Consider the following 22,979-nt stretch of genomic DNA (forward strand, 5'->3'; position numbering starts at 1 on the left):
AAACAGTGGGCCCCCTCAGCGGAGCACGCGAACTTAACCACTCGGCCACGGGGCCAGCCCCTTGTGTTATTTTTAATATCTTCTTTTAGGTTTGTTAATAGTTGCTGTATGCACTTTGGTGCTCCTGTGTTGGGTGCATAGATATTTATAAGCCTTATTTCTTCTTGATGTAGTGTCCCTTTGATCATTATATACTGACCCTCTATGTATCTCTTTACCTGCCTTATGTTGAAATCTACTTTGTCAGATGTAAGTATTGGACACTTGCTTTATTTTGTTTGCCATTAGCTTGGATTATCGTCTTCCACCCCTTCACTCTGAGCCTGTGTCTGTCCTTGGAGCTGAGGTGTGTTTCCTGGAAGCAACAGATTGTTGGATCTTGTTCTTTAATCCATCTTGCCACTCTGTCTTTTTATTGGAGAGTTCAGTCCATTTACATTGAGGGTGATTATTGATGCATGAGGGCTTAATGCTGTCCTTCTGTTGCTCATTTCCGGTTTTCCTGTGTTTCTTTTGTTTCACTTCCTGTTTGTTTCACTTTAGCCTACCTGTTGACTTCTGCAATTTCTTATGCTGGGTTTTTTAGCTTGTTCCTTATTTATGTTTTGTGTCTCTGTTCTGTTTTTTAGTTTAGTGGCTACCCTGCAGTTTGTATTCAGAATCTTGTGCATAACATACTCCATTTTCTGGTGGCCTCTTACTTCCTTAGCCTAAACTGATTCAGTCCTTTTCCTCCTCCCCTCCTAAATTATTATTTTCATCTCTTATTCCAACTTGTGTTGTGAGTTTGTTGTTAGAGTGCTAAGATTGTCTTTGCTTTGGTGATTTCCTTCCCTTTATCCTAATGCTATAGTTGAATATTTGCTATCCTATTCTGGTTCTATCTGTGTGTCTCCCTACTCTGTATTTTGTGACCCCTTTTTCCCTTTTTTTCTTTGTACAGGTATGAGGGCCTTCTTGAGGATTTCTTGTAGGGGTGGTCTTGTGGCTATGAAGTCCCTTAGCTTTTCTTTGGCTGGAAAAGCTTTAATTTCTGCCTCACATCTGAAGGATATTTTTGCTGGATAGAGTATTCTTGGCTGAAGATTTTTATCTTTTAAAGTTTTGAATATGTCATTCCAGTGTCTCCTAGCTTGTAAGGTTTCTGTAGAGAAATCCGCTGAAAGTCTGATAGGAGTTCCTTTGTAGGTTATTTTCTTCTGCCTTGTTGCCCTGATTATTCTTTCTTTGTCATTCATTTTTGCCATTTTTACTACTATATGCCTTGGAGTAGTCTTTTAACATTGACAAATCTAGAAGATCTGAAAGCTTCCTCCACACACATTTCTCTCTCAGTCCCTAGATTTGGGGAGTTCTCTGCTATTATGTCATTGAGCACACTTTGTGCTCCATTTTCCTTTTCCACACCCTCAGGAATTCCGATGATTCTTAAATTGCATTTTCTCATTGAGTGGGCTATTTCTCTGAGATTTTCTTCAGTTTTTTAAATTCTTAGTTCTCTTTCTTCCTCTGTCGCGCCGTTCAACCTGTTTATCTTAGATTATGCTAATTTGCTCCTCTATGGTGTCTACATGGGTATTCAGGGAATCTATATTCTGTTTTATCTGATCCATTGTATTTTGCATCTCTAGTATTTCTGATTTTCTTCTTCTTTATAGTTTCAGTCTCTTTTGTGAAGTAACTCCAGAACTCGTTGACTTGTTTCTCTATAGTTCCCTTTATGTCACTGAGTTTTTTGATGATAGCTATTCTGAATTCATTGTCACTTAGTTTACCTATTTCCACGTCCTCAGGACATACTTCTCTGTTTTTATTGTTTTCCTTCTGGTCTGGAGCTTTTATAAATTGCTGGATGGTAGAGGAGTGGTTTTTGTGCATAATGCTATTATTCGGTTGCAGTTATAGCCTGTCACCACTAGATGGGTGTTGAGAGCCATGCCTTCTGAGCCCTCCGCCTTCAGCTGCAATGGCGGGGCACAGCGTGGGTTGGGGGATGAGGGGCACTTTCTCTGGTGCACAGACTGGTATTCTGATCAGCTCTCACTCTCTGGTTTCCTGGGGCGTTGGCTTGATGGGCTCCCCACACACGAAAGCTTTCCCCCATTAGAGGGTTTCTGCTGCTTGGGTCTGTGGGAGTCCTAGACTATCCGTGGATGTGCGGCCCCTCCCCTGCTCCTTCCTTCACCTGCGCAGCGATCCCTGTCTGTAGGGGAGGGAGTGAAGTTCTCTCTTACCCCGTTCCAGCTCCTCCCAGGGAGACTCCAGCTTCTCTGCCTTCTGTCATTTGGCTGCTGTGGGTCTCTGATGATTTCTGTATTAGTAGGATATTTTTGGTTGGAATGCAGGTGCTCCTTTTGGTTGTAATTTGCAGGGGAGAGAGTCCTGGGTGAGCTCACTCCATCATGTCGCTGACGTCACTCCAATCAGATACATTTTTCTACTTGAGTATTAATCTTCTAATATACCTGAAAGTGTCCTTTTAGAAGCTATCAAAATTTGAGAGAAAAAATGAGATTCCTGTCAAATTAGTTTCTCTGTAACTTGAGGGAGTATATTCTTGTTTAATTTTAGCGGTAGACACCTGTTTCCAGTGTGGAACTCTGTTCTGTGGGACCCAGTATTAATATCGTTGGGCAAGGAGACGAAAAGAGTGACTGGGAAGGCACTCATTTTGTTTACTATAGAATTTTGATTATTCTCTTTGAAAATGTTATAATTTGGATGCTCATTGTTTGGTTTAGAATTTTTGCCATGTATGGTAAATGGAAGGCTGTGTTTTGTTCTATTATTTGTTGAGTGTCTATTGTGTATGAATTACTACTGTGTTAGAGATTCTTTCTCTGCTCGTAACAACTCTCTGAGGTTGGTAGGTATTTCTCTTTTACACCTACCAAGAGGCCGAGTTGGGATTTTAACCCCAGCAAGTCTGCCTTATTGTGTTGTTCACATTCTTTTTGACGTTCGTTATTGTCCTCAGTATAGAGTGGGTCTGTTTTGATGGATGTGGATAAGTCCTGTAAGCTCTTTTGTTTTGGTTGAAAGTTATCAATGTGAGTCTAGGTGGTGAAGATTGGATTAGGAAAGAGTGGTGGGAAATGGGTTAGTGTGATAGCAGTCATCAAAGAGAACAGTGCAACCTAGCTTGCCTGTATCTGCTGGAAGAATTTCTGAATCCTGATCTAGACTCTTTAAGAGTGAATATTTGAATTTGAATCTCTTTCTTAGCTTCACTCCTAAAGTTCAGTGTAACTTTATACAAGTCACTTAATCTGTTCATATTTATTTTTCTAACTATAAAAAGGATGCTTTTCCATTTATCAGAAGCCATGATGGGAAAAGGGTTTGTTTTGTTGATGCAAACATCGCACCTATCTTGAAGTTTGTCTTTGTTCTTAAGAACAGAGTTCATTGATTTAGCTCCAGTACATATAACAAACCTCTCTCGTATTGTACTTTGGAGAAGGGCACTGCCAATCATTCACCTTTTAATAGGAGTGAAATGCTTTGCCTATATTTCTTTCCCTGCTCTTTTCTATCTTTACTACTTATTTAGTGCTTATTAGCTTTTCTCTGGACCTCACAGCAACTCTATAAGGATGCTTGGTTGCTTGTTTTACTTGATGTGGTTTAGTAGCCTCCTTGGGAATCTTTCAAGAATAAGGTGATTCTCCACCTCCCTAAATTTATTAAGAAATTCTCAGTTCCCTTTTCTTTTATACCTCAAAGCTCCTGTCCTTTGTCTGTCTCAGCCATTTACTTCCTGTGGTTATATCTTAGTTGATGACATTTCTGATAAATACACTCCATAACAAACCTCGGTAATGAACCCCTCCATAATCTGAATTTTAAGCATTCTATTCTCTAATCACCATCTTCGTGGAAACAGTTCTGTCAGTCGCCAGCAACGTGTTAAAAATCAAGTTGTTAAATCCAGTGGTCTTCATCTTATTTGATCTATCAGCAGCATTTTAAAAACATTTAAAAAATGTTTTATTTTGAAATAACTTTAGACTCACATAGAAGTTGCAAAAATAGTTCAGAGTTACTATGTACCCTGTACCCAACATCCCCCAATGAAACGTCTTACATAACTATGACAAAATTATTATTTACCTATTAACTAAAGTACAGGAGTATGATGATAGTTGTAATAATTATGTAGTTATAATGGTTATAAAATACAGTACTATGATAGTTATTAACGAAAATACAGACCTTATTCAGATTTCACCAGTTTTACTTGCAATCTTTTTTTGTGTGTGCATAATTCTATGAAATTTATCATATGTGCAGGTTTGTGTAACCATTACCACAATGAGGGTTCAAAACTATTCATCATTCTTGGGAAACTTCCTCATATTATCTCCTGATAGTCACACCCTCCCCCAAACCCAAACCCAAACCCTTACCCTTGGCAATCACTGATGTATTCTCCATCACTGTAATTCGGTCAAGTATGTTATATAAATGGATTCATACAGTATATATCCTTATGAAATTTGCTTTTTTTTTTTACTTAGAGTTATGCCTTTGAGATCTATCCAAGTTGTTGAGTGTATCAATAGTGTGTTATTTTTTTAATTGTTGAGTAGTATCCCTTTATATGGATGTATCACAGTTTATTTATCCATTGTCTATTGAGGGGCATCTTGGTTATTTCCAGTTTTTGACTGTTACAAGTAAAGCTCTATGAACATGTGTCTACAAGTTTTTGGGTGAACATAAGTTTCCATTTTTTTGGAGTAGATACCCAGTAGTAAGATTGCTGGATCTTTTGCTAAATGTTTGTTTAAATTCATAAGAAACTGCCAAACTGTTTTCCAGAGTGTCTATTACCATTTTGTATTCTCACTAGCAATGTATAAGGGGTCGAGTGTTCTGCATCTTCACCAACACTAGTATTTTTTTTTTTTTGAGGAAGATTAGCCCTGAGCTAACATCTGCTGCCAATCCTCCGCTTTTTGCTGAGGAAGACCAGCCCTGAGCTGACATCCATGCTCCTCTTCCTCTGCTTTATATGTGGGACGCCTACCTACAGCATGGCTTGACCAGCAGTGCCTAGGTCTGCACCTTGGAGCCAAACCGGCGATCCCAAGGCCACTGAAGTGGAAAGTGTAAACTTAACCGCTGCACCAGTGGACGGGCCCCAATACTAGTATTTTTTGTTTTAGCCATTCTAATTAGGTGTGTAGTGATATCTCATTAGGACCTTAATTTGCTTTTCTGTAATGGCTACTGATGTTGAACATCTTTTCATGTGCTTGCTTACTATCAGTGTATCCTCTTTGGTGAAATGTATGTTCAAGTCTTTTGCTCATTTTGTAATTAGATATTTATTTATATATTCATTTAATTAGTTAATTATAGATGATAAAATTTTTGCTAAGAGAAGTAATTTGCCCCAGGTCCAATATCTAGTAAATGACAAAGCTGGGATTTGAAACTGGGATGAATCAAGTTTATTGGTTTTTTTTCTTTTATAGACTGTGCTTTTGGTGTAATGTCTAAGAATTCTTCACCTAACCCTATTGCAAAGGCTTTTCTTTAAATGTTTTCTAAATTACACTTATCTGTATGATCTATTTTGTGTTAAGTTTTGTATAAAGTGTGAGGCTTAGGTCGAGGTTCATTTTTTCTGTGTGTGTATGTATGAATGATCAGTTGTTCCAACATCATTTGCTGAGAAGACTCTCCTTTCTCCATTGAATTGCTTTTGTACCTTTGTTAAAAAAAAAAAAGTTAGCTGGCTGCACTTTTTCTGGATTCTATTCTTGTTCCATTGATGTTTGTGTCCTTCCTTCCTCTTATACCGCACAGTCTTGATTACTGTAGCTATCTATATATTGGGCAATAAAAACAAAAATGTATTGAGTAGCTTACAGTTGAGTAGGGGGAAAACATAAAGTATAGCTACATTTTCTCAAAAAGATTCAAGGAGTGTGACTCCTCCAACTTCATTATTCTTTTTCAAAATTGTTTTAGCTGTCTAGTTCCCTTGCTTTTTCACATAAATTTTAGAATCAGTGTCTACAAAAAAATCTAGCTGGAATTTTGATAAGAATTGCATTAAAGCTGCAGATCAATTTGGAGGAGAATTGACATCTTTACCATTAAATCTTCCAATCCGTGAAGATGGTATCTCTTTCCATTTATTTAGGTCTTTGATGTCGTTTATCAGTGTTTTGTAGTTTTCAGCATACAGATCCGATACATATTTTGTTAGGTTTATGCCTAAGTATTTCAATATTTTGAACTATTATAAATGATATTGTGCTTTTAATTTTGGTTTCCAATTGTTTATACTACTATATAGAAATATGATTGATTTTTGTGTGTTGACGTTACATCCTAGCACCTTGCTGCACACACTTATTAGTTCTAGGAGTCTGAAATAAGTTTTTTGGGATTTTCTACACTCTCTTGGTTTTAATTCTATCTTACTGGCTGCTTTTTCTCATTCTGCTTTGCACGTTCCTTCTCTTCTTCCTGGTCTTTTAATTTTGGAGTACTCCTGGGATCAGTCCTTGGGTCTTCTTTTCTTCTCCCTACTCGCTCCATGGTGATCTCATCCAGTTTCGTGGCTCTAAAACCACCTCTATGCTAAATTTCTATCTTCATCCTGGACTTCTCCCCCAGTGGACTTTATTTCCAACTGCCTAGTTGATATCCCTGCTAATAGGCACCTCAAATTTGATGCATCCAAGTATGAACTCTTGGATCTATCCCTTGTCCCTATTCAGTCTTCAGCCTTCCCCATCTCAGTTAATGCAACTTTAATCTTCTGGTCTCTCAAATGGAAAACCTTTAGGTCATTGTTGACTCCTCTTTTCTCACATTCATATTCAATCCATCCATCAGCAAATACTCTTGACTCTACTTTCAAAACAAATCCAGGATTTGACCACTATAGGACTTATGACATACCTGTGATCCCTACCCCCACTCGATCTTGTGCCTTGTACAGAGTAGTAGGAACTCAGTTGATCATTGAACTGAATTGAATGATTACTTCTTTATTAAAGAAATGATACTCAGGACTGAGATCTTACTTTCTCTAGTTGAATTATAATGTGCCTTAATGTTGACAAAAATAACGATTGTTTTTACATATTCCTTGAGTTTCCTGAATTCTTAAGAGTTCTATTATAGGTGAAGTTTCTTAACCTTTTGGTCTGTATACTGAATTGTGTTCAAATGTAGTTAATATTAAACTGTTTCAAAGTTTTCCTTTAAGAGATGGTGATAGAGTTTACAAAAATGAAAAAGTTCTAGCTTAGGTTATTTTAGTTATAATTTGTTAATGCAGGTTGAAAAGAATTATTTTTTAGTTTTTTAAAACCCTGCCTCTAATAGAGATTAATATTAATGAAATATACTCAGATAAGCACTCTGTGTAACGTGAGAATACATTATGTATAAGGTAACTGCTCTTGTTTACAGCAAGAAAAAAAAAATCATGTTTTAGGTAATAAAGGAAAGTAGTGGTCCAGGTGTCTTTTCGGTTATACAGTATTCATGATCTTAGTTCTCTCTTCTTGGCTCTTGTTTTTCCGTATAGTTCAGCAATTATTTTTCTTTCTTATTCAGTCCTTCTGTTTCCTGAACTACATTTTATCATGTACTCCCATGTACCCTAGTGCACTTCAGTTCATGCATGAATGGGGTAAAGTAACTTCACGAATTCTCTTGAATAGTCATCACAGTTTCATTCTCTTAAATATAAGCAGAAGGAAAAGAAATAAGGCATTGGCATATTCTTTTTACTATCTTATTAAATATGATTGTATTTTAGGTACTCACAAGCATCTTTTGACAGCTTGTATTTTCAAAATTGACTTTTTCCTACTTGGAATTTTCCCCATTGGTAAATAAACAAAGGACCTAATAAAGAAGGTAGACTAAATACACACACACCTCACATATCCATTTAGCCTAGGGGTATGGTCAGCTTGCAAAAATAATAATAGACCCATTATTCTACAGTATAGCCTGTACCTTTGCATTCTTTAGATTTCTGGTCTCTCTCTATATCCTTCCCTTCTTGTTCGGGCATTAAGAGAAGAATGTGATCTCTGACATATTTCATAAATGGACATCATCCTCACTTTTTGATGGGGTCTTTTGTTCTGCCAGTGGGGTCTTTTCACCTTCCAGGCTATTGAGGTGTGGTACTTGACCCTGAAACAATCTCGAGGTGCCTGACATCTTTGGGTCAGGATTTCTCAGGCTGTTGCTTACTGCCGTTAGCCCGGAGGAAGTGTGTCCCTTAATGATTTGCTGCTGTGGACTCTGTGGTTACATGTTGCTCTCTCCTGGGCATCTGATATCTTTTATATCCATATAATGGAATACTATTCTGCAATAAAATGGACCAAAATACCAATCTGTGCTACACCATGGGAGAACTTTAAACCATTATTTTGTGGAGGCATTTGTGTAGTTTTCACTATTAGAAGAATTTCCTTCATATGTAAAAAGGTTTTTAACTACAGTTTCTCAGTTTTTCTGGACAACTCACCACCAATCTTTCTAACTAACTCGGTTGTTAGTATTTGTATTATGGTTTCAAGATCTTGAGTATTCATGCAAGAGGAACTTAAAGATGTTGTGTGACCATGTTCTTATGTTGTCTTTTCCTGTCGCTGATAAAGGATGGAGAAATTTTCTTGTGGTATTTAGTTTGTAGAACTGATGAGTTACTGTATCATAACATGCTCTCTTTTGAACTGTTATAAATGTTCACTGGTAGAAGGCTATATTTATTTGTGAGTATGAGTTTACTGTGCAAGAAATCCAATTCTTAAATGGGCTATTATGACTAGCCACTGGAGCATGTTAAAAAGCAGAATGTGGGAATGTAAAGTGGTGCAGCCACTTTGCAAAACAGTTTGGCATTTTCCTAAAAGGTTAAATATAAACTTAACCATATGACCTGACCATTCACTCCTAGGTGTCTACTCATTAGAAATGAAAATGTATGTCCACACAAAGACTTGTACATGAATGTTTCTAGTGGCATTAGTCATAAAGACCGGAAACAACCTAAATGTCCATTAACTGGTGAATGGATAAACCAAATGTAGTATGTATATAGATGCAATAGGATACTATTTAGCAATAAAAAGGAACAAAATGCATGCTATGAACCTTAAATGCATGGGTGAACCTTAAAAGCATTATGCTAAGTGATAGAAGTCACTTATAAAATACCACATATTGTATGGTTCCATTTATATGAAATACTCAGAAAAGACAAATCTATGTAGAGATGGAAAACAGATGAGTGATTGCCTGGAGCTGGCGGTGGGAGCAAAGATTGAATGCAGATGGGCTCATGGGAATTTTTTGGGTAATGAAAATGTTCTGGAACTAGATTGTGGTGATGGTTGCACAACTCTATACATTTACCAAAATCACTGTATTATATACTTAGAGTGGATGAATTTTATGGCATGTAAGTTATACCTCAATAAAATAGTTTAAAAAAAGGGAATGAAAATGAATTTTTTAAATTGAAGTATTAGGAGAAACATTGATAAATGTAGTCATTTGACAAATGATGAAAAGGGATTGTTTTAGAAATGTAATCTTTCAGGGAAAAGGGTGTTTAATTTAAACTGATGAAAGAGTTAATGGGACCCTTAACTTTTGCCTTGAAATCTATAGTAGATATAGAAGATAGCATCAGATATGTTTTCTTAAATTTTTGTATTTCTCCATGCTTTTGTACACTGTGGCTGGTAGAGTAAATTGGTGGTGTAAAATAACCTTTCTGGAGCAGTTTGTTGGGGACCTTAACGTTTATGTCCTTCGGCCTATAATTCCCCCAAAAATTATATTCTAAGGAAATAATTAGAAATGCAAACAAGGATTGGTATTTGGATTCACTTTGACATTTGTATGTTAATCGAAATGTTAGTAATGACCTACATGCTCTCAAAGGGGAATGGTTGTAATTGTTCTAGTTATGGCTCCGTTGGTTGCAAGGAGTGGAATCCCTTTCTAACTAGCTTAAGTAAAATTAGTTTTTAGTGAAAGGATATGAGGCACTCTCACAACCCCACAACAGCAAGATCAGTGAGGCCTTTTGGCAATGGGGAACCAAAGCTGCTTTCTCTATTTCTTACTCGTAGGGATCTGGCTAGTCACTTCTGTTTTCTTTGCAGACCTCCTTTGTCTTCAGCCTGTTCTTCAGCCAGTCTTTGTTGTACGTGGCCCGGTGCTGTTTGCCAGCTCTGACTCAGTCTTTGTTCCAAGTCCAAAATTTTCAGAGCAGGAATCTGGACTGTCTCATCTTTTTGAGCCTTAAGTGAGTCACTGAACCACCAGTGGTTTGGTTTCCCTCTCTGTTCCCCTTCTGGGGGGTCTACATTCAGGTTTAGTTGATGTGAGAAAATGAAATGGCTTTGGGTAATGACTGATGTGATACATCTCATGGGCTCAGATGAGAGGTTGCAAATGTTAGATATTACTATAATTTAAAAATATTTCTGAGCCTTCTGTGATACAGTCTCTTCATTCAAACTCTCAAAAGAATAGTATACATTTGTAGTAGATTCATGCTCATTTTCTTATAATTTCTTATGGTCTAATTTCTACCCTTTCTTCCTTATTAAAACCACTTTTACTAAGTCTGGCAATTGAAAACCCACTGGACACTGTGGACCAATCACCACCTCGTGGGATGCTATCTCTGCTCTTGACCTCAGTGACACTATTCTCTCCTGACTTTCCCTCAGCCCACCAAGTCTGCTTCAGTGGGTCTTCTTCCTCTGCTCATTCCCTGTGCCTCACCCTCCACTTCTTTTCACTTCATATCCATCCTGCACAATTTCTTTTACTTCTTGGCTTCAGAGATCCTTTGTGTCCCCAAATCTCTATCTCTGTACCAGACCCCTTCTACTGAGATTCTGACTCTGGTAACCACCGGCTTTTTGAATATCACCACTTAGAGCCTCACCAGCTCTCATTTTCTTTTGAACCTTCATAGATCTTTGTACCTCTCTTTATTCTCTGCTATAATTATGTACTGTGCCTTATTCAACTTTGTATTCCTGGTAGCAGAATTCCTTGTACAATGGATTTACTCATTTTTTGCCCCCTTGAATATTCCTATTATAAAAAATGGAGTAATTGTATCTGATTTTATTTTGTTTCCCTCCTATCCTAAAAAATACCCACAAACTTTTTTTATAAATCTAAGAATAATTTCTAACATAGTTTTTATGGTCAAAGAAAAAAAAACCCAACTTAATGTTAATGGATATGCTTGTTTAAAACCGTTTTCAACGTATTTGGGTTTATTAATATGAATTTTTCCTAAGAATAAGGATATAAAGCCTACTGGGTTTTGGATACTAATCATATGTGCATTTAATTTCTGTGCTAGATTTCTTTTCTTACTTCAAAAGAGAGAAATGCTCATTGAAAAATTCAGTCAATTCAGAAATATGCAATGTAGACACCGAAAGTTTCCAGTGTTATGTCCGGAGTTCTTACAAGTAAAGTGTATTGTAGAAGTGGTGATTCTTTGTAAATACAAAATAAATTTGCTCATTGGGTTAGAGTATGGTTATTGGTTGAAGGATGAGCATTTATTTACTGTGTAGGGCAGTCAACAACTAAAATCACAGATCTGAGTATTCATCTCCACAATGTGTGCTGATTCAGTGCAAAAGGTTCGTGCTGTTACTGTGGTATTTATGTTAAAGAATTGAGCATTTCACCCCATTCCTCTGAATTCAAGCAATTTGGTAAATCAGAGGATAGTCTGAATTCAAATGAGAGAGGGAGTATAAGGGTCAATTAGCAAAGTTAGCTCTAGTTAAAAAAAATATTTTTTAATGTAATATTTACTAGGAGTATGGCTTTGGGAACACTGTGAGCGTCTTAAAGACTTGTAATGGGTTGACAACTATTGGCAAATTGGCTAACATAAAGAAATAAACTTTGGTTCACGTATTCAGGGTCTAAATGAAAAACAGAAAGATAAATAAAAGAACTAGGAATGTGCTTCTCCTTTTCATTTGGCCCTTGTAGATTGAACACATTTGATATTTGTAGTAAATACACTCAGGTAGAGTGGCAAAGGCTTGGTTGTCCTTCAGCCTGTAGGGCTTTACTGCAGTTAATGAGAACTGTAAATGGTCATCAGGACTTGGTGCTTCAGAGAAAGAACACTTGAACTTCCCTTGAGTATGTTAGCTTAGTGGTTATGGTGTTACTGCTGGGGGGATGGGTCACTTACAGAGAGAATCTTCCATGCTTGGATAAGTCTTGAGGCAGACCTCATGTTGAGAGTTTTTCCTAGACTGTCTCTCTTTTACAAAGCAATCCTACTCAGTATGCTGCACTATTAATCAGTATGCCAGGTTCAGTGCAGTAAAGGAGAACTGAATTCTTGAAGTTCACATATTTAGGCAAATGTTAGACATTTTAGGAGATGAGTGTGAGACATGATCTTAGGGAAAACATTGATGATGAAAACAGAGAGAGCTGTGTTTTAGGTGCTTTTGTGCCTTGACTCCATTGTCCATCTTTTCGTAAGAAACTTGGTTTAAGTTCAGACTCCTTTTTACCGCGGCTCTAAACTTACTGTAGACAGTACAGAAATGAGTGGATAAAGCTTCATTTAGATACTCTGATAACTTAGCCAGTTACCACGACCTGTCTAAATGTGGTAGTAATATAAAGATAAAATGGGGAGTGTCAAAATGCTGTTTTCCTTTTGGAAGCAAAGTGTGTGACAAATAGGTTTGGAAATAGTGTTGAAAACCCTGTGCATTAAATGACAACAAGAGCATGAGAAGAGATTTTTTTCCCCTAAAATCCATTTAGTGTATTTAGGCAGAAACAAAACGAAGAAGGTGCTCTTGGTTAAATTGGTTAATAGAAGACTTGGAAGCATTGTTTCCTGTAGGAAAAAGATCTTCCCCCTGAGCTGTAATCTGTCTGACCTCTGTTGCATGCATTGCTGCATTTCCTTTTTACATGTGCTCCTCTTCATTTTTATGGCAAATGCATTTTTAAACACAGTCTCTGGGATAATTATTGCCATTAATTAGTTTTGATATTTCCTTTTTAATGATATTTTCATTTATTCCTTTTGCTAGCTGGATTGCCTTTTGCAATTCTTACTTCAAGGCATACCCCCTTCCAACGAGGAGTATTCTGTAATGATGAGTCCATCAAGTACCCTTACAAAGAAGACACCATACCTTATGCGTTATTAGGTGGAATAATCATTCCATTCAGTATTATCGTTGTAAGTTAAATCCACTTTTCCAAGTTTATCACTTTTGGGTAATTGGCTTAATTTTGTATTAATCTGTTAATGATTGAATGCATACCCCTCCAAAACAATGTGTTTTTTTAACTTTTAATTGAAAGTGTTATTTGATCAAGATAATCAGCTATTCTAAGTGGGACCAAAAGATTAACAGTGTATATTAGAAGAACCTTACTGAATATGTGTAGGTTTTTATGCTACTCTTGTCTAAGTCACTGTGATTTTTAGAGCTCTAATTTTCTATTGTTTCAGTAATCATGCAATAGTTGAATGTAATATCAATATATTTCTAGCATACTTTATACTTAGGATATTATTTTTATAATTTGTTGAATCTGTGTGTACGTATCTACTTTCTAGTTACTGAATTCTAGAAAACACAAATTGCTAACTGATGTTAAGACTTCATTTAACTCATGTTTACTTTAAAGAATTTTTAGATAATGCCAGAAATGGGAGAGAAAAGCTAAAGTTCTATGTATAATTAGTAGTGAACACAAAAGAATTTTGACTAGTACTGAAACACAGTAGTAACTGTTTTTTAGGATTTCAGGCAGAAATTATTAGAGAATCTTCTCCAGGGAAGACTTCAAGTGATTGGACTAGATGATATTTATAATCTCTTGACCCAGAGATACTATGACTTAGATTAAGTATTTTTATGCTCCATAACTTGTAACTTTAGAAACAAGATTTATGTTAGTTAAAAGCAGAAAATGTAGTCCCATCCAGGAAATAGGCCAACATGATAATAGCATATATATCTTGTCTGTTTTGGAGTTAATTATTAAAAAAAAAAAAGAAAATTCTTACTTTAGAAATGTAATTTCTTATTCAAGAATGATTACAGCTCCTTATTAACACTAAAAGTTAATCAACTCATAATTTGTGGTGCATAATTAATAAAAGAAAACCTCTGCCATACAAGTATTTGTTTCATGAGACTGTGAGCTCCTTGAAGGCAGAGAGGGTGCCTTGTTCATCTTCGTATCCTCGTTGCTTGCCCTGGAGCCTGGCATGTCCCAGGTGCTGGAATGGAACAGAAGTAGTTACACGGTAACATTGGTGACTCTCCTACAGTGTGGTGACGTTTTAAGATATCAGTGGATCCCTTTAATCTAAACAAATCTTTACACTAAGTTTTTACTACTAAAAGAAAGCCAAGCCTGTGATTCTTGCATTAAGGAGGGAGTAAGAGTAGGGTCTTTTTTTTTTTTTTTTTTTGAAGTATATCTGTTTCTGAGAGATTACTAATTATTTAAATATAAAATTTTTAGGAGGACTCTTAGTTGCAAATAGTAGCTGATTTCAGACAGGCTTTGAGTACTCAGACACTGCTACAAATGTACCTGTCTTCCAATTCTACACAATTTTCTTTGTGTCTCAGTAAAAAGGATGCTGCACAAGCAAAACTACATAAATCTGCTACAAACCAGAGGCCTGCAGTGGGGCTGCCGGGCACTGCGCGGGCACTGTGCGGGCACTGCGCGGGCGTGCAAGCCCACACAGCAAGTGCAGGGCCCGACGGGGCACTCAGCAAAAACTCCATATTTATATTGCATTAACTTGGAAATTTTGACTATTTCAACATCACCTGTGAGAAAATTATCTTTATATTTAATAAAACAGCAAGTAAATTGAGTGTAGTTTTCTTTAAAAAGAACAGACTGTGTGAAGGTGCTATCAAAGTACTGTTTTCATATCAACCGTATCAACAAATACACACACTGCTTAGGGCAGTGGTTAATGTACTAATTTAAAATAACCTAAGTTTATTCATTAGCTCAGCTTCTTTCAGGCAACACTTAGACTTGTATATATTTAATCTTATTTACTAGAAAGTAAATCATTTCTTTAAATCTTAAAATCAGGATGATTCAGATTTCATAGCAGGCCTTTGAGGTGACTTGCAAATGATCTACAAATACGTGAGTGCTTGAGGGAGCCTGGGAGAGAACCAGAATTAATATAGTTTCTCAGAAGCCTTTCTTCAATAAGGTGGAAATGGTCAGTGATGTTAAATACTACTGAGAAGGTAAATGACGGTTGATAAAAATCTGTTTTAGCTGATGAGACCATTTTAACTTTTGAGAGAAATTCAGTAGAATAAAGGGAATGGACATAGTTAGAGATATTTAGGAAGGAATGAAAGTATGCTAGTGATTATTTAGACTATTCTTTTGGGAAGGTAGGCCCTGAATGGAAGACACGTAACTATAGGGACAATATACAGATGTATAAAATCATCTTGGTTGGTGGAGATATAAAGGAGATGGTGAGAAAATATTGGGTGCATAGGTTTTAAATGGTTGCATCACACTGATTTAGATAATTATTAGCTTTGATTTTTAAAAGTATTCTGTTTTACTCCCCCAGACATTATCTTTAGTTCTTTAATAATTTAGCCTATTTTTAGAATCTGAGTAAATAACGCATGATAAGTCATTCTAGCTCTATGATTAGGCCACAGTTAGCTTAAGTGTGGACTTTACTAAAGGCTAAGAATTGGCATAAATGGCTTGAAGGGCATGATAAGGTATTAAAATAAGATAAAAATATGGCTGTCATGTGTAAGTGAAATGCACAGACACATCCCTATATTTAGAAGAATCAATTTAGAACTTCTCTATTGTCTGTTTCTCTCAATAAAGATGGAGCACATAATAAAAAATGATGTAAGTTACCTACCTTTTGTCAGCTTTAGTGTCCCCCCACCCTTCCCCAGTATTAAGGGTCAAGTTTCAGCTTACACTACTTCTGTAGGTCAGTTTTTAATCCATGCCCAGTGCTTAGAGTGCTCCTAGTGAGCTAACTTTTAGTCAGCAGTGGCAAGAACCAGAGTTTTGGTGGCCCTAAACAATGATCATTATGACCAGGAAGACACACAGATCAGTTCCTGGTCCTGGAAAATAGATGAGTGCTTCCGCAAGAAGAACAGCTGACAGCTGAGATGTGGAAGGTTCGACTGCTCAAATTGCGGTTGATTAATATACTTGGTATGTATTTTAATTTATCAAAGATCAACTTCATAAAGAATCATTAGAGATCCTTTTTTGCTGCTAATCTGTTAAGGCAGTTCCTGGACCCCGTACAGTGTGAGGAGACAGTGTTTACTTTATATAAGGCCATCGGAGGCAGTGGGGCAGCAGCCCTGATCCAAACTGCAGAGGGGTAGCACCCCTAGAAGTACGCGTGGTTTTCTCTCCTGTGAGACCTGTTCCCAGAAAAGCATCTGTCATTCCCATTAAGGCCTATGATGAGGAGAAGATTTCAATGGGGCTTAATGTGTTTCAACTAAGAATGTCTGCCTTTTACCCAAGAGGCAGCACCTTCAATTAAAATTTATTGACCACTACCCTGCTTTAGATCCCTGTGGTGGTTCTACCTTTCTATTCAATAACTAAAATTTTATTCCTGCTTTTGTAGAGTTCATAGTCTAGTTGTCAAAGTTATGACATTGGAATTCTAGGAACCATTGAAGTCAGATAAGGAAATAATTTTTGGTCAGGTTCTTGAAATCCATTTCAGGAGGCAGCCATTTATTTCACCTGTGGTAAGGCTCTCCTTGAAGAGAGTTAGCCTCACTAAATGGAAATGTTTGAATGCTTTGTAAAGTTGTTTGTTTAAATTTAAGCTGAGGCAGTGGAACTAGTGTGTATCTTAATTGAAACTTTGTGACTTCTATTCCGCCAATGTAAATTAGCAAGCAGGCTGTTCTTAAGTGTTTATTGTGGTCTCAGGTAGCTACAGTGTGGCTTATTTTATCAGCAAATGTAATTTTTTATAATGTTGTTATTCAGTATCTTTTGAATTTCTCAAAGTATTGGTCTGTGAACTTGTAAAGTATTTGGAAACCTTTTTTATGCCTACTTACGTGGCTCATATACACACTCTACTAGAATCTGGGGAGGCATTAATTCCAATTTTGCAAAAATCAGTGAAAAATAAAGAGGAAAGAGTCATTTCAGATGTTTTTTTGGAAAGGAGAGCATCAAGTGTGTGTTTGGTCTTTCAGTGAGACTTCTTAAGGAAGCCAGGCCTAAAGGTCTCCTGAGAGGCAGGACGGGGGCGCCTTGTCAGCTCATCTCTGCCCTCTGTACACTTCAGCCGCAGTGTTAGATCCCTATGTTAGATCTAACTACTACATTCTATATTAGATTCTATATTAGACTTTTTACTCCCTGAAACTGTTTTACTCTTTTTAATATGATGGATGTCTTTGATTCAAAGGAATGTTTGATAAAAATGAAGACTCGCAAATAAAAGTACTTATATAAGGGATGTTCTAATTGGGGAAGTTTGTGTTCTTTGAACAAAGCATGGTTTTTGCCCCTCGTGATACATAATTGCCCTTCATGATACATAATTTAACAAAAAACACTTGTTAAAACTCAGTTTGTTTGAATACAAGAAAAGAAATAAGGTCTTCTTGTTTCAGGTAGACTTTTCAATTATTTTGGCTCAGCCATTGCTTTGTAAGCATTATCCACAATTGATCTGACACCTTGTTTTGTGATTTAGAATTAGGTATTGTAAGTTGGCTCTCCATTTATAAAGGAAAAAAGGGAGTGTTCTTAAAACAGGTTTTGTGATTTACCATTTTCTTTTCTATTTTTTATTTTGTTTAAAATGCCTGGTTGCTGCTTTAACATATTGTTTTCTGTTTCTTTTTCAGATGATTATTGGAGAAACCCTGTCTGTTTACTTTAACCTCTTGCACTCAAATTCCTTTATCAGGAATAACTACATAGCCACTATTTACAAAGCCATTGGAACATTTTTATTTGGTGCAGCTGCTAGTCAGTCCTTGACTGACATTGCCAAGTATTCGATAGGCAGACTGCGGCCTCACTTCTTGGATGTTTGTGACCCAGATTGGTCAAAAATCAACTGCAGTGATGGTTACATTGAAAACTACATATGTCGAGGGAATGCACAAAAAGTGAAGGAGGGCAGGTGCGTGTTAAATCTTTAATGCCTGTTTTATCTTGTGTATTTTTGGGATAGAAAGTTTCAGTGACTGGAAGATGAGCCATGCACTAGCTTAGAGAAAGTAGCTAGAGTAATCACTGGGAGGTGAATTAAGATCATATGTTGGATCTATTCACTCTAGTCATTCTTTTTTTCCCATTTTATTCCTATTCTCTATGTAAGAGCATTTTAATGCAACTCTTTTCATCTCTAATGTATAATAATGTGAAATGAACCTTGTAGATTATATACAGTAGTCTCCCCTTATCCACTTTCTGCAGTTTCAGTTACCTATGGTCTACTACAGTCTGAAAATATTAAATGGAATATTCCAGAAATAATCCGTAAGTTTTAAATCACATACCCTTCTGAGTAGCATGATGAAATATTGTGCCATCCCACTCCATGCCACTCGGGACATGAATCATCCCTTTGTCCAGTGTATCCATGCTGTGTATGCTACTTGCCAGTTAGTCACTTAGCCTTCTCAGTTATCAGATCAACTGTTGTGGTATCACAGTGCTTGTGTTCCAGTAACCCTTATTTTACTTAATAATGGCCCCAATAACAGCAAAAGAGTAGTGGTACTGGCAATTTGGATATACCAAAGAAAAGCCTAAAGTGCTTCCTTAAGTGGAAAGGTAAAAGTTCTTGACTTAATAGGGAAAGAAAAAAAATTGCATGCTGTTTGCTAAGATGTACAGTAACAGTATATTTATTATAGTATATTGTTATAATTGTTCTGTTTTACTACTAGTTATTTTTGTTAATCTCTTATTATGCCTAATTTATAAATCAAACTTTACCACAGCTATGTATGTATAGGAGAAAACAGTATATATAGGGTTTGTACTATCCAGGGTTTCAGGCATCCACTGGGAGTCTTTGAACATATCCCTGGCAGATAAGGGGGGACTACTGTAGTCCAGGGTCAGCAAATGTTTTCTTAAGGTGCTAGATAGTAAATATTTTAGGCTTTGTGGTTCATTTGACAACTATCCAACTCTGCCTTTGTACAGGAAAAAGCAGCCTCAGATAATCCTTGAATGAATAGGTGTGGCTGTGTTCCAGTAAAACTTTATTTACATAAATAGTGGCTATCCCAGGGGTTATAGTTTGCCGACTTCTGATCTAGTCCAACTGTGTATGAAGCTCTGCTAGATCTCTTAGTATTCTTACTAGATTTCTTGTAAGGTAACTTCATTCATTTCTTGACAGTTCTAGGTCCTCAGATCCTTCTTATAACACCTTTGTTGGGCTACTTTCTATATCTGGAGTTAGACATGAATGAAATAGAATGTTTGAAAGCCAAAAGGTCCAAATCCTTTAATTTATGGATGAGCAAACAGAGGCCCAGTAACATTAAATAAAGACGTTAATTAGTCGTCTCACTAATTAGTAGGCTTAACTCATGTCTCAGAATTGTCAGCCTTACCTTTTGTATATGATTATCCTATTTTAAGATAGCTGTCATTTTCACTTATTTATTCATCATCCAACAGATACTTTCTCTGGGTAAAACATCCTTTGATTGTTTTGTATATATGATTCCAAGACACTTTATTGTTCTTGTTGGTTCTCATGTAAGCTACACAGGCCTGCTAGTAGCCCCCAATTTTTGCATTTCGGGGCATGAGAAAACACCTTATTTAGCTAAGGGTATACACTATGCTATGTGCTTGGGATTCAGCAGTGAAGAAGACAGCACTGGTTCCCACCATAGAGTTTAGTCCAGCAGGGAGCACTTAGAGTAAACAAATAGAGCTTAGTCCAGCAGGGAACACTTACATTAAACAAATAGAGCTTAGTCCAGCAGGGAACACTTACATAAACAAATAGAGCTTAGTCCAGCAGGGAGCACTTGCAGTAAACAAATAGAGCTTAGTCCAGCAGGGAACACTTACAGTAAACAAATAGAGCTTAGTCCAGCAGGGAGCACTTACATTAAACAAATAGAGCTTAGTGCAGCAGGGAGCACTTACAGAAAACAAATAGAGCTTAGTCCAGCAGGGAACACTTACAGTAAACAAATAGAGCTTAGTCCAGCAGGGAGCACTTACAGAAAACAAATAGAGCTTAGTCCAGCAGGGAGCACTTACAGTAAACATATAGAGCTTAGTGCAGCAGGGAGCACTTACAGAAAACAAATAGAGCTTAGTCCAGCAGGGAGCACTTACATTAAACAAATAGAGCTTAGTGCAGCAGGGAACACTTACATTAAACAAATAGAGCTTAGTGCAGCAGGAAGCATTTACAGTAAACAAATAGAGCTTAGTCCAGCAGGGAGCACTTACAGAAAACAAATAGAGCTTAGTCCAGCAGGGCGCACTTACATTAAATAAAGAGAGTTTAGTCCAGCAGGGAGCACTTACATTAAACAAATAGAGCTTAGTCCAGCAAGGAACACATACATTGAACAAATAGAGCTTAGTCCAGCAGGGAACACTTACAGTAAACAAATAGAGCTTAGTCCAGCAGGGAGCACTAACATTAAATAAAGAGAGTTTAGTCCAGCAGGGCGCACTTACATTAAACAAATAGAGCTTAGTCCAGCAAGGAACACATACATTGAACAAATAGAGCTTAGTGCAGCAGGGAACACTTACAGTAAACAAATAGAGCTTAGTCCAGCAGGGAGCACTAACATTAAACAAATGGTAACAATGGAATAGAACCTCATTGTTGATAATGAAGCCAAAGAATCAAGAGGCTTTGAATAGCAAGCTTTGAGGTGATAATATGAGGACAGATATGGGTATAAACTCTTAATGAATGAAGGAGGGAAAAGTGACTAGAGCGGTAGGTGGTTGAGAAGTAGATAGTAGAAGGTGGTATTGATTTGAGCTTAGATGAGCAAGCATTTCTATAAGAGGGAGAGGGGAAGAATGGTCCAGAAATGGCATTGAGGAGTGATGAAGGTTCTGGTACCAACACTGGACTCTTAAGATGTGAGATGTGGAGATCTCATTCTCTGCTTTGATAGCACTGCAGGGCCAAGCAGTGTCCTCGGGAGAGGCTGTTTAATTTATTGACTAGGATATGTAGTGAACCTTCAGTGAAGAGTTTGAAGACACAGGGGAACACGGAGAACTTTGACAAAAGAACTGGAGTTCCAGAGTGTACCATGGAGGAGTTGGGATGGAGGGGATGAACAAATAGCTTGGTTGGAGAAGAAGAAGTTTATTTTGATAGAGATTGCTTCTAATCTATAGATCATTTTGTGAAGAACTGCCATCTTGATATTAAGTCCTCCAATCCATGAATGTGGTATCTCTCTCCATTTATTTAGGTTCCCTTTAGTTTCTCTTAACAATGTTTTACTTTTCAGTGTCCATGTGTTGCACACATTTTGTTAAATATATCACTTTTTAATGTTTTTGATGCTATCATGAAAACGTTTGAAAAAATTTTTAAATCTATTTCCAATTGTTTGTTGTGTTTAGAAATACAGCTGGTTTTTATATTGGCTGTGTTCTGCAACCTTGCTAAATTTAACTAATTTATTAGTAGGAGTAACTTCTTTTATAGATTCCTCAAGATTTTCTCTGTTCCCATTCGTAGTGTCTGTGACTACAGAGTTATACTTTTCCCTTCTATATTACCTTTTATTGCTGTATTATACTGGCTAAGACCTTTAATAAAACCTTGAAAGAAGTGGTGAGAGCAGATGTGCTTGACTTCTTCCTGACCTTAGGTAGAAAGCACTCAGTCTTTCACCATTAACTGTATCACCTGTGTGTTTTTTATAGATGCTCTTTGTTAGGTTTTTATCATGAATGTGTGTTGGATTTTATAAGAGGGGAAGGGGAAGAATGGTCCAGAAATGGCTTTGAGGAGTGATGAAGATACCAGTGCCAAGACTGGACTCTTAAGGTGTGAGATGTGGAGATGTGTGTCAGATGCTTTTTCTACGGCTATTGAGATGGTCATATTTTTCTTCTTTATTCTGTTAATACAGTATATCCCGTTTAGAATATTGAAGCAACTTTTCATTCCTGAAATAAACTCCACTTGGTCATGGTGCATCATATGTTTATCTTAACTAGATTCATTTGCTAATATTTTGTTAAGGATTTTTACTTCTGTGTTCATAAGTGTTATTTATCTATAGTTTTCTTGTGAAGTTTTTGTCTAGCTTTGGTATCAACTATTTGGTATGAAATGTTTGGTAGAATTCACAGTGAATCCATTTAGACTTGGAATTTTCTTTGTGGGAAGATTTTAAACTGTGATTTTGTTTTTTTGAAGAGATGTAGGACGATTCAGGTTGTCTATTTCTTGTATGAGCTTTGGTCATTTGTCTTTAAAGGAATTTATCCATTTCATCTAAATTACCAAATTTATTGGCATCAAGTTGTTCATACTGTCTTCTTACTATCCTTTATTGTCTATAGGAACTGTGAGCTAGCCCCTCTTACATTCTTGCCATTGATAATTTGTGTCTTACCGCTTTTTCTTGAGTGGTCTGGCTGGAAGTTTATCAATTTTATTAATCTTTTTATTAGTTTCATTGGTTTCTTTTGGGTCCATTGATTTTTCTCGTTTTCTGTATTCAATTTCATTTATTTCTCCCCTTATTTTTATTTACTTCCTTCTGCTTGCTTTCAGTTTTATTTACTCTCCTTTTTTGTAATTTCATAAAGTGAAAACTTAGATCATTAGCTGTGTCACAGATTTTGATATGTTGTGTCCTCATTTTCATTTAACTGAAAATACTTTC

General features: G+C 36.7%; 1 protein-coding gene across 2 annotated transcripts in view; it reads left to right on the forward strand.

The window, feature by feature from the left end:
* The window catches only part of PLPP1 (phospholipid phosphatase 1), a 96,464-nt gene that overhangs the window by 48,511 nt on the left and 24,974 nt on the right, over positions 1-22,979 (forward strand). The window contains exons 2-3 of one of the 2 annotated variants that reach the window (XM_014860342.3): positions 13,113-13,264; positions 17,964-18,244. In XM_014860342.3, coding sequence (XP_014715828.1) covers positions 13,113-13,264; positions 17,964-18,244 — 433 coding nt within the window. The remainder of the gene's footprint in view (positions 1-13,112; positions 13,265-17,963; positions 18,245-22,979) is intronic. The other variant, XM_014860341.3, reaches the window with a different exon arrangement.

This window comes from Equus asinus, chromosome 10 (genome assembly GCF_041296235.1).
Source record: "Equus asinus isolate D_3611 breed Donkey chromosome 10, EquAss-T2T_v2, whole genome shotgun sequence".
In the NCBI taxonomy this organism is placed as follows: domain Eukaryota; kingdom Metazoa; phylum Chordata; class Mammalia; order Perissodactyla; family Equidae; genus Equus; species Equus asinus.